Here is a 12,674-nt window from a genome sequence, read left to right as displayed (position 1 = left end):
AACAAAAACTAAAAACTCTGACGGAGGAAGTGATGGGAAAGGGATCATTCTAAAACATACTGTGGAAGGCCAAAAAGGTTTTTTGATTGTGGATGTTTCTTAACAGCCTCGATCACTATTCTAGGGACTCCTAAAATCCGAGTATTAAGAACTGAAGTGTAAACGGCAGCCTGGTTATTAATGAGTCTTCCTTCTGTTGCACAGGGACTTTTGTCACTGTGGGTGTGTGTGCAGACATACACACAGACACATGGAGAGAGGGCATTTTACTGGTTTTAACTGCTTCATGAGCACCCAGGATTATAGCAGCGAATGGTGGCGCCGCCCACAGCCAGATCTGGGCTTTGTCATTGTGCCTCTGGATATTTTCAGATGATCCCACGACTGACCCAACAGGAGGAAAATTCACTCAGAATCTCAGAGTGCAGCAGGAAGCAAGCTTTGATGCTACATTAAAAGGCAAGGGAGCCTAGCTGACTTCACTCAAGCTACTTCGTCTCCAACTAGCTCATGAAGCACTTCTATCTCAGCCCAAGGAGCTGGGGGTTTGGTTTAGGGCAATCTCTTTATCTTTTGATGTGCCGTGGTCTCCTGCATCATGTATAATTTGGTATCGTAAAGAAAATTCATCAAGGAAGTCAGGAAAAGCTTTGGTCCCACAGTCTTGCCTCAGAACGTGTAAATAATTAAAACGATATTGACACTGAGGTTTTTCCATTACTAGCATGAAAATGACAAGTTTTTACTGGTATGACTGGGAGGAAAACAATGCTTTTCTACCAGGAATCTGTGATTTGGTGGGCAGAGAGAAGCTCAAACACTGAACAATTCTTAAAGTAAACTTGAGGTTAAATAATGAGTAGTACTTACAGCATGTATCAGAAAAAATATAAAGGAAGGAAACATTGTCAAGAAAGCGAAACAATTTAAAAAATCTGAATATATACACAATATGCATTATTGCACTTCAATTCTAATAAAGCAACAATATATTAAGCTCCTTCAGTGTATGTAAAATACTTTCACAGGAATTGTTTTATTTAATCATTTTAGATAATCTCTGTCATCTCCCTATCTTGCCAGTCTTACCTCTTCTGAAACAGAAGGTGACTGTGGTAATAATTTTGTTGACCCTCTAGTTGCTGCTCAAAAACCAAGTACTTATAAGCCATGCTGCTTACCGCAGTGCTGGGGGGTGGACCGGCTGCCTGGGTGGTTGGAGCTGGGGTTTGGGAAACCACTTCAGAGACGACAGCTGAAAGTTTAGCATCTTCAAATTGCTTTTGTAAGAAAACAATCACGAAAAAAGATTTGACCCGTAATATGTTGTAGCAAATTATGCCCACAATGCCATTACTTAAATAAAACCCTCGGGACAGCTTTATGATGGTTGTTCTCTTGATCCGAATGGAAGCACAGCAACACAGCAGCTTAAGAGCCATTTTATTCTACTTTCTACTCCAAGCATTATTTTATACACTTTCCTATTTTCTCTTCCTGCTTATTATCCTAAATATTCAATAAGCTAATTATTTAAGAGTCTTATGGCTTATACATTTCTTGTTGCACATTTAGGCTGATGGAAGTGTTTTAGCTTTGCTCTTTGTAATGAGTTGCTCTGAGTAAATTTTAGAAGTGGCTCTCTCTCTGTATGGTGCTAGCTATATTGCACCAAATAACTTTCTCTTTAAAAGCTGCTAGAAAATCATGCTGCTAAAAGCAGTGAATGGGTATGCCTGTCTCCAATAGCCTTGCTTGCCTAAATTAGATACTTATCCTATTTTTAATTCTGTATAAGTGCTGCTGCTGCTGCTGCTAAGTCGCTTCAGTCGTGTCTGACTGTGCGACCCCATAGACGGCGGCCCACCAGGCTCTCCTGTCCCGGGGATTCTCCAGGCAAGAACACTGGAGTGGGCTGCCATTGCCTTCTCCAGAATAAGTGCTACTATTGCTTTAATATTTGGCATACAGGATGAGGTTTCAGTTGTATCATTTTTTTCTTAATGTTAAGTAGTATATTATTTTAGAATCTTTCTGAAATAATGACGTTTCTCACTTTAAAGATATACTAAATCTGTCATTGATGGGTTATTTTCCCATTGGCTTTTGGCTTCACTTACTGAATCAGAACTTTACTTTTTAACATTACTGTATAATAAATCCTGGCACTTAGTTGGGTTAATCTTCCCTAAAAATAAAATGCTTTTCAGTTTTTTCCATATTTTTATGCATTTATTTTTCAAATATATTGGACAGCTCAGTTTTAAATTCTCTTTCCATGCATATACTTGACCGAGTGCATGGCCACTGGCTCTATTAGTTACACTGTTGAAAACATCCAGTGTGCTGGACCATATTTCCTGATGGAATACATCTTTAATGGCCACAATGGGTTGAGGGCCGCTAATTTCATGACTGTTTCCTCATCTCTCATGTCGGATTCTAAGTCACAGGTTTCCACTTATTTCTGCTACCCTAAAAAGTGAGGCACTAAAACCAGGACTCTCAGGAGACTTACAGGCGATGATGTGTCTGAGGGGACAGTGAAGTCCTTGGACAGAGCATCGAGGAGGACGTCTTCACTCAAGGGCTGCAAAGAACCAGGAGACGTGTCAGCAAACGCTACCTCGTCAGTCTCCTCTCCAAAGTACTGTCACTGCATATATGCTGATCAGCTCATTACACAGAAAGCTCTGCCCTTCCTAAATTAACCATCAGGACTAAAGGAGAAAGATACACTCAGAGAAAAACTGGCTTGCTTACTGGGAGCGGTTCCTTGACCTCTTTTGGAAGCAGTGGTTTTCCGTCTTTATCCTGTGCAGGTGGAGAAAAACATGGCATTGAGTCATTTCACATGTATTCTAAGTGTGCACTCTGTAAACAGCATCAAAGGTTGATAGGTTATAGCTGATGATGTACATTATGAAGTCGATTCCTCATTCCAGGAAACAGATTCTCTCACCAGGAAATAGGCTCTCATGAGCTCATGTCAAGGAACAGCTGACAGACATCCCCTAGGCATGGGGGCTGCTAATGGGGCTTGCCAACTCCAGAAGCCCACGGACAACGGCTACTGTGGTGTGTGGCACAGCGTGCACAGGACACAGAGGGAACACGGGGATGAGACCCTCGCTGGCCTGGGGAGGGCGCTTTGCACGAGTTGCCTGGGAAAAGCCGGGTAACTTTAGAGGCAGTGCATCCAACCACTGTGCACCGACTCTGTGCCAAGCACCTATACCAAGCACTGGGAAAATTCACCCTAGGGGTATGACGCTCAAAACTTACAGTTCAGATGATGCCAACCTTCAAATGACCCTAAGTGCCACTTCTGAGTAATGGGACAAAATCAATAAAGCATTTGGGGCTCTTTAGTAAAAGGTGATTTATAAATAAATGGTAAAATCCCATTTATCTACACATGCAAAAATGTGTAAGCACAAGATTCTCTGTTTGTACACACAGTTAACCCTTGGATAACTGCAGAGGTTAGGGCACGGACATCCCAAGCAGCTGAAAAAATCCATGTGTAATTTACACCTGGCCCTCAGTATCCTCAATTCTGTATCTGTGGATTCAGTCAACCACAGAAGGTGAGATGCTGTAGTGTTTACTAGTGAAAAAAGTCCCAACAGAAGTGCACCCAGGCAATTCAAACCCGTGTCACTCCAGGGTCAACTGCACAGTTCCCCTGATACACTGATCAAGGTGGTTTTCGTTTGCTTTAACATTCGAGGAGATGCAGAGGTCAAGAGTATCACCAGCTTCCCTTTTCTCAAAGTGCTTTCCCCCATTTCCACGTCCTCTGCGTCCTCATGGACCTTCTAATCACTGTCCAGTTAGGAGGGGAATAGAGCCCAGGGTGCGCTCTCTGCCACCCCTTAGCTGCCAAGGCAGCAAATCTCCCAAGGGGCACACAGGAGTGGGGACAGGGGGCACACTTGTTCCACACTCACACTGAGATCATCCCAAGTTTGGAAGGGGACACCTGCAGTCTACCTTGGGGAGCTGACTCTCCTGAGGAGGCCTGATGGGAGCAGTTGAAGAACAACACAAGATTTAACCCCGAAATCAAGCAGCACCTGGACATGTTATGAAGCCATAGGTAATTCATAATGGGTGAGATCCATAGTTGAGGATGAGACAACCACAGAATAAAGTGGTCAGGAAAGCTAACTGGCCACGTTCTTAGAAGTTACGATGAAAATCCAGCAAAGGGAGAGAGAAAGTAACCAACCTCCAACCTCCTACTCTAAAGAGAGTTACAGGCACTTGACCAGCTTTATCGAATGTGACAGCTACTTACGGGCCACGTGGTCTAAGAACCTTATAAACATACAAGCCCAAACAAATAGAAATGCCATGGTTTCGACTGAATTGTGAAGTGCAGAAAGGAAGCAGACTAAAGGGACCCAGCATAATAAACTTTCGATCAGGGAGAGCGCTCAGTATAGTTCCTATCTTTGCCACATAAATGGACTAGTGCAAATCGATGAATACAAAGAGTATCAATTTGATTTTCCTGCATTATTCATGAAGTCTGGTAGAATATTCTCTTAAGTAGTGGTCTCTCCCATATCACTTTTTCTGTACAATCTGTATACTCAAAATAAAGGAAATGGGTCAATTTATCACTGGCTATATTGAGTTGCTCAGTCATGTCTGACTCTTTGCAACCCTATAGACTGTAGCCTGCCAGGCTCCTCTGTCCATGGGAATTCTCCAGGCAGGAATACTGGAGTGGGATGCCATTCCTCCTCCAGGGGGTCTTCCCGACCCAGGAATTGAACCTGGGTCTCCTGCATTGCAGGCAGATTCTTTACCATCTGAGCCACCAAGGAAGGCCATATTGCTCACTATAATACAATGTCAAATGGGCTGTTTTTCAACTTTATCTAAGTTTTGTAAATCCTTCTTTAGGAAGTAATTGGTTCTCAGACGGTCAAGCGTCTGCCTGCAATGCGGAAGACCTGGGTTCAATCCCTGGGTTGGGAAGATCCCCTGGAGAAGGAAATGGCAGCCCACTTCAGTATTCTTGCCTGGGAAATCCCATGGACGGAGGAGCCTGGTAGGCTACAGTCCATGGGGTCACAAAGAGTCGGACACGACTGAGCGACTTTACTTTCCTTTGGTTTTCCTATCTATCCATATAAAGATTTCTTGAGTTTTGTTTATTTCTGGTATTGTAACAAACCACATATCAGACAAGAAAATCTTAGACTTCTTTCCCCTAAGGAAGGAGTGACAGGCCACTGACAAATATTTTAGCTTTACAGTGGGTGTGCTAACAGGATGTGAGTTAAGTAATACTACTTGATGTTTGAAATACTAAGAAACATGACTTTTATATCCCAGGTCTGTTCCATGTCCCTTCTTTATGTATATGAAATTCAATATGAATGAAAATAAGTTAGAAAAAAGATCCCGGCCTGTTTACCTTGGCTTCTTCTAATCTGTAATCAGGAGGAATCGTTTCTTCTTTTTCACCAAGTTTCTCACGATCCTCTTCTTTGGCTTTCTCCTGAATAAAAATTAAACCGTTTTCAGTGTTAGTACCTCGTTCTCTGATAAAGTGGATGCCTGAGTGACTAAATCCGAGGTCAGTGACTCCACTGTGAGGTTCCCACAGCAACTGTATCTTTGACGCTGTATCCTCCTGGGTTAGCAGGCTCAGAGACCACTGTTTTCAGCCTGCCGGGTTAAGGGGCAGCTGTGAGGAGCGGCAGGCAGTACCACTTCCCGCCTTGGTCCTTGGCAATGGAAACCGGGTGGACAACGTGAGACTCAGAAGCCCGATCTCTGCACGCCGGCCACCCACTGCCACACCTAAACACTGGCACTCGCTCTGCTTCACTTATTAAGCAGGACATGCATAGTAACAGAGGGGTCCAGCCGGCCATGTGCTGCAGGAATTTTTTTTTTTAAACTGATTTATTTGGGGAGTTGGGGTGACCAATGATAGCTCCTTTCTAGAAGTTTCTGAGCTGCCATTACCTTGACTTTATCCTCCACAGGCTTTCCGTCTTCTGGATCTGCTTCCTTTTTGCCCAGGCTTCCAGCCAAGGCTTCGACAGCATCATCTGGCACCATGCCCTTCTGAAAGCACAGCAGCGGGTATACTAAGTAGATGGTTAACCATGCCTTTTAAAAGAGACTACAACGAACAACTCAGATGAGCACATCCTTCTTTCAGGCCTAGATAAGAAGCACAGGTCATCTTTTAATAATTTGGAAAATCTACGGAATTAGAATCTAGGTTTAAAAAACCTGACGTGTTAAAAATGAGGGCAAGCTTCTTACATTAAACATTAAGAGTGTGCAGTTTGTGAGCTGGCACTGAGAAGCTTATAAGATCTAACCAGCACTCTGGTTCAGGAATAAGGCAGTTCACTGAATGGGGAGGACCACGGAGAAGCCGAAAGCCAGGAAAGAAGAAAAAGACATGATCTTCAGGCAACTGTCCTAGAGATGGCACAGGAAAGAGGCCCAGAAAAGCCCTTGAGAGGACGTTTTTCCCATTGAAACAGCCAGACCTGCCCTGGAGGCGATGACTCTGGCTGAGCCTGTAGGCACAGAAGCCTGCGTTCTCTGTGTGGCTTCTACTGGTCAGAGTGGACTCACGCCAGTTCAGATGACAGTCTGTGTGACCTACTAACCTGAGTGATACAGTGAGATCAGTCTGCCTGTGGTCCAGCTGATGAAAATGAAACATGCTCCCTAAGATACAGTAATAACACCAGACACAGTGTTATTAAAAAAAAACAAAACAAAACTGGATGAACACAGAATGTAAATGGCATAAAGGGAAAATAAAGAATAAATTATGTTTGGGCTAAAAGATAGGACTGCTACTGCTGCTAAGTTGCTTCAGTCGTGTCCAACTCTGTGCGACCCCATAGACGGCAGCCCACCAGGCTCCCCTGTCCCTGGGATTCTCCAGGCAAGAACACTGGAGTGGGTTGCCATTTCCTTCTCCAATGCATGAAAGTGAAAAGTGAAAGTAAAGTCGCTCAGTTGTGTCCGACTCTTAGCGACCCCATGGACTGCAGCCTACCAGGCTCCTCTGTCCATGGGATTCTCCAGGCAAGAGTACTGGAGTGGGGTGCCATTGCCTTGAGCTGGCTTTTTTCAAACCATAGGTCACGATCCATACGTGAGCAGCACTTAAATCAATTTAGCAGGTGCTGGTCAGGCTTATTTTTAATGAAGAATATAAAACTGAACACATCATGCATATCAAGGATAAGTACCATTGACTAAACTATTGTTTCTACTGTGTGGGTTGCAGAATTGATGAATTTCCCACAGTTGGTCTTGATCCAAAGTAAAGGCTCCTGAATTAAACAGTCTCAAAGATTATTCTTATCGTAAAAGATATATTACCTCACATGGAGTACATATTGGAGTAAAAGCGTCTTTCTGTTTTCTATAGCTTAGCTACCCTCCTAAGTAAGAAAACTTGTTCTGCTGCTAAGCTGCACCACAAAAGATCACCAGGGAATAAAGGGCAGTTAAGTGGGAAGGGATTTATCACCATCTAGTGGTTAGATTATTCATTGGAAAAGGATTGATGCTGAAGCTGAAACTCCAATACTTTGGCTACCTGATGCGAAGAACTGACTCACTGGAAAAGACCCTGATGCTGGGAAGGATTGAAAGCAGAAGGAGAAGGGGAAGACAGAGGATGAGATGGCTGGATGGCACCACTGACTCAATGGACATGAATTTGAGTGAACTCTGGGAGTTGGTGATGGACAGGGAGGCCTGGAGTGCTGTAGTCCATGGGGTCACAAAGAATTGGACACGACTGAGCAATTGGACTGAACTGAGTGGTTGGAAACTCCATAGATTTTTTTTCCCCCCCAGGGACAACAAACACCCCTGATGTCTTCAACCTGCTTGGGATTGTAACCAAGAGTTGCTGGGGTCCCCAAGTCTTAGCCAAACAATCTCATTGCTACCTGATCCCAGTCACTTGCTCACACTTTTGTTTTCTAGTCTCTGCTGCAGAATCTTTGGAAACCAACGCTGCCTTATTCTGTGTCCTCTGATTCAAGAAATAAGTGAAACAGCATTAGAAGAGCTAGGAGAAGCAGCAGTCTTAATAACTAATGGATCTAGAAACAGGACTACGGACAAAAGCTTCTATCTCCATTGTCAAGTTCAGAACTAGAACTCAAATCTCCGGAAACTTTCTTTTTCTACCACAAGAATGCAGACAGCAGACACTCATCCCCGCCCTCCTGGCTTACTGTCTGCTTTTGCTCGTTCATCCTCCAGCCTCTCTGGAGTTCTCTGACCTTTATCACATTCTGCGCCTATTGTTTCTGGCTCCCGTGGGCGTCACAACCCCAGAAATGCCAACTGACCTCAGTGGTGAGAAACTCCGCAACCGTGGTAACCAGAGTTGGTGGAGTAGAGGCCCAGGAGAGGGGGTAAGAGAATGGCTCTTTTTTTTTTTCCTGCTCTCCAATCCTTGAGTCTCTACAGTCAAGGTAAAGTTGGAAAGGAGCTAACTTGCTCTTAAGCCCTGGCAGTCACACTCAGGACGACAGGTAGTGGCCATGTTTAGGTACGAGAGTTCTGCACTGGAATGTTGGCTACTGTCTTTTTGACTCCAGTCACTGACTCTGTGCCTACTCCCTGCACAGTCTCCGCCAAGATTCTCTCTCCCACTTCTGTTCTTTACCACTCTGGCCTGTGGCTTGACTCCCACAACCTCATAGTTTTTGGAGGGTACCCTGAGAATCTCCCACGCCAAAAAAGGATGTCACGTCCTGTCCAAGGCAGGAGGAAGGCTGTGACGGGATTTGCCGATGGCATCCAGGATTCCCTGGCAGGAAGCACCCACTCAGGGTACCCAGGACACACGTCCCACACCTTCCCCAAGGCCCTCTTCTCTCAAACAACTAAATGCACAGACCCCAGTATCCCAAGGGCTCCACACCTCTGTGCTGGCCTGACCTGGGCTCACTGGTCTCCCCAGGAAACAGTGCTGTTCCCACTTCTCAGCAGGATCCTGTCCTCCACATGCAAGCCTTTCCAAGTTCCACCAGGAGAGGAGTTTCTTCACCCACTTTCCTTTTTCCACAAGAGAATGATCCAACTGAGCTGTGAGTGTCAGACCTGGCCCATATCCACACTAGGCTTGAGGGGGACTGAGTGCAGGACCCTATTTTAAATCTAGCTGAGATTCTGAAGGGTGAAGTGAATTGCTCAAGGTCCATTCAAAGTTCATTTTCCTCATTAATAAGAGAGACATGATCAGAACAGATTTCACAGTGTCCTCATGAAAATTTAATGAGAAGATACTGCAAATAATCTAGAAGATAGTTATTTAGCCTGTAGATTCACTAAGTCTATAGTAAGGAAACATAGTTCCATCAGCTGGTATCCTCTGAGTCAGAATCTACTTGCTAATGAAAACAGAAGAACACAGATTCAACCAGTTAAATATCACACTTCATACAAAAGTCAAAAAGTCAGAGACACAAAAAGAAGAAAGGGAAAGGAAGTGAGTCCATCTGTCGCCATTCAGTTGGGAGAAAAAAGGAGTCATGATGATAAAGGTTCTTCTGTGTTCTTCTGTGTATTCACAGAATTCTATGTATACACAGAACTGTACAAAAAAGATCTGCATGACCCAGATAATCATGATGGTGTGATCACCCACCTAGAGCCAGACATCCTGGAATGTGAAGTCAAGTGGGCCATAGCATCACTATGAACAAAGCTAGTAGAGGTGATGGAATTCCAGTTGAGCTATTTCAAACCCTAAAAGATGATGCTGTGAAAGTGCTGCACTCAATAAGCCAGCAAAGTTGGAAAACTCAGCAGTGGCCACAGGACTGGAAAAGGTCAGTTTTCATTCCAATCCCAAAGAAAGGCAATGCCAGAGAATGTTCAAACTACCACACAATTGCACTCATCCCACATGATAGTAAAGTAATGCTCAAAATTCTCCAAGCCAGGCTTCAACAGTATATGAACTGAGAAATTCCAGATGTTCAAGCTGGATTTAGAAAAGGCAGAGGAACCAGAGATAAAATTGCCAACATCTGTTGGACTATGGAAAAAGCAAGAGAGTTCCAGAGAAACATCTAATTCTGCTTTATTGACTACGCTAAAACCTTTGACTGTGTGGATCACAACAAACTGTGGAAAATTCTTCAAGAGATGGGAATACCACACCACCTTACCTGCCTCCTGAGAAATCTGTATGCAGGTCAAGAAGCAACAGTTAGAACTGGACATGGAACAACAGACTGGTTCCAAATAGGAAAAGGAGGACGTCAAGGCTGTATATTGTCACCCTGCTTATTTAACTTACATGCAGAGTACATCATGAGAAACGCTGGGCTGGAGGAAGCACAAGCTGGAATCAAGATTGCCGGGAGAAACATCAATAACCTCAGATATACAGATGCTGCTGTTGCTGCTGCTGCTAAGTTGCTTCAGTCGTGTCTGACTCTGTGCGACCCCATAGATGGCAACCCACCAGGCTCCCCCATCCTTGGGATTCTCCAGGCAAGAACACTGGAGTGGGTTGCCATTTCCTTCTCCAATGCATTTAATTGAAAAGTGAAAGTAAAGTCGCTCAGTCGTGTCCGACCTTCAGCAACCCCATGGACTGCAGCCTTCCAGGCTCCTCCATCCATGGGATTTTCCAGGCAAGAGTACTGGAGTGGGGTGCCATTGCCTTCTCCGATATACAGATGACACCACCCCTTATGGCAGAAAGGGAAGAACTAAAGAGCCTCTTGTTGAAAGTGAAAGAGGAGAGTGAAAAAGTTGGCTTAAAATAGTCACAAAACTAAGATCATGGCATCTGATCCCATCACTTCATGGCAAATAGATGGGGTAACAATGAAAACAGTGACAGACTATTTTCGGGGGGCTCCAAAATCACTGCAGATGGTGACTGCAGCCATGAAATTAAAAGACACTTGCTCCTTGAAGAAAAGCTATGACCAACCTAAACAGCATATTGAGAAGCAGAGAGATTACTTTGCCAACAAAGGTCTGTAGAGTCAAAGCTATGGTTTTTCCAGTGGTCATGTATGGATGTGAGAGTTGGACTACAAAGAAAGCTGAATGCTAAATGATTGATGCTTTTGACGTGTGGTGTTGGAGAAGACTCTTGAGAATATCTTGGACTACAAGGAGATCCAACCAGTCCATCCTAAAGGAAATCAGTCTTGAATATTCACTGGAAGGACTGATGTTGAAGCTGAAACTCCAATACTTTGGCTACCTGATGCGAAGAACTGACTCATTGGAAAAGACCCTGATGCTGGGAAAGATTGAAGGCAGGAGGAAAAGGGGATGAAATGGTCGGATGGCATCACTGACGTGATGGACATGAGTTTGAGTAAACTCCGGGAATTGGTGATGGACAGGGAGGCCTGGCATACTGCAGTCCATGGGGTCGCAAAGAGTCAGACACAACTGAATGACTGAACTGATGATAAAGGTGCAGACTTTTCCATCAGGACAGTCAATAAAAAGTGCTTCTGGCTGTTGGTGGGGCTCCAAATCAGCTTGAAAGACACAAGAAAGTGAAGAAGCATGATTATCCACAGTAGCTGAGGAGCTAGAAAGCATGTCAAGAGGTTAAAAACAAAACCACCTGAAATAGTGGAAACCTTTAAATCTAGCCTGAGTTTCCAGCTCCTCTCTGGAGCTGTATTATCCTCTCTGGAGGATAATATCCTCCTCCTTGGAGAAGGATAATACTGCTATCTAAGATTTAATTTTTATCTTGTTAGAACAAGGTAATACATTGGTAATACACAGCAGGAAGGGCAGGGGAGGAAGAACACTGCTTTCTCAAGACATTTCCCAAGGCCCAGAGGGTCACTCACCGCTGGAGCTGCTGTGGGCGGAGCCGACTGCACAGAACACATGGAGGTCCGAGGCACGTCCTCTGCCACGGGCACGGGGGCAGCAGCTGGGGATGCCTGCAGAAAGAAGCAGGCACAACGAAGGATTTCTGAAATACCCAGTTATTAAAATGGGACAACAATGAACCAACAATACGGTCTGCTACCCTACCCGCCGTGAGCATGATTTTCTTGAATGCCTAAGGATCTTGAGCAGTGAATACTCAAGGTACGTTAAACCTCTGCAGCTACCACTACGTCACTTGGTTTTACCTCTTACCTTAGGTGGGTTACTTAACCTCTCTGAGACACAGTTTCCACATCTGCAAAATGAGAACAATGACAGTACCTACATCTCAAGGCCTTTAATGAGACAAAACACGCTAAGTGCTTTGCATAGTACGTGGGAACACAGTAAGCGCAAAGATTGTTATCAACTGTCATTATTTAGATGATTTGCCATCATATAATACATAATGTTATATAACATAATATTATATAGCTGTACTATATATATATTGCAATTATGCAATATTTAAATATATCATGTTCATATATCTAACAGCACCCTGTCAGTTGTAAATAGCTAGGTACAAACGCAAGGTGGTAAGACTATCCTGGGGGTTCTCAAAATGAGGTCCTGCGACCACCAACCTCAGCACTGCTAGGGAACTTGTTAGAAATTCAAATTCGTATGCCCCACCTTAACATACTAAATCAAGAATTCTGGGGGTGGGGCTCAGTAATCTGTACTTTGATAAACCTTCCCAGTCATCTTGATGCACACTGAAGTTT

At 44.1% G+C, this 12,674-nt stretch overlaps 1 protein-coding gene across 9 annotated transcripts in view; it reads right to left on the bottom strand.

Annotated features, from left to right (window-relative positions):
• The window catches only part of CAST (calpastatin), a 132,790-nt gene that overhangs the window by 14,960 nt on the left and 105,156 nt on the right, over window positions 1–12,674 (bottom strand). For all 9 annotated transcript variants that reach the window (XM_061424445.1, XM_061424447.1, XM_061424450.1 and 6 more), the window contains 6 exons: window positions 11,862–11,957; window positions 5,992–6,093; window positions 5,435–5,518; window positions 2,764–2,814; window positions 2,519–2,590; window positions 1,182–1,280 (listed from right to left, as the gene is read on the bottom strand). In XM_061424445.1, the coding sequence (XP_061280429.1) occupies window positions 1,182–1,280; window positions 2,519–2,590; window positions 2,764–2,814; window positions 5,435–5,518; window positions 5,992–6,093; window positions 11,862–11,957 (504 nt within the window). The remainder of the gene's footprint in view (window positions 1–1,181; window positions 1,281–2,518; window positions 2,591–2,763; window positions 2,815–5,434; window positions 5,519–5,991; window positions 6,094–11,861; window positions 11,958–12,674) is intronic.

Source organism: Bos javanicus, chromosome 7 (genome assembly GCF_032452875.1).
Source record: "Bos javanicus breed banteng chromosome 7, ARS-OSU_banteng_1.0, whole genome shotgun sequence".
Classification (NCBI taxonomy): Eukaryota; Metazoa; Chordata; class Mammalia; order Artiodactyla; family Bovidae; genus Bos; species Bos javanicus.
Note: the sequence above shows the minus strand (reverse complement) of the source record. Positions and strands in the feature narration are given on the sequence as shown.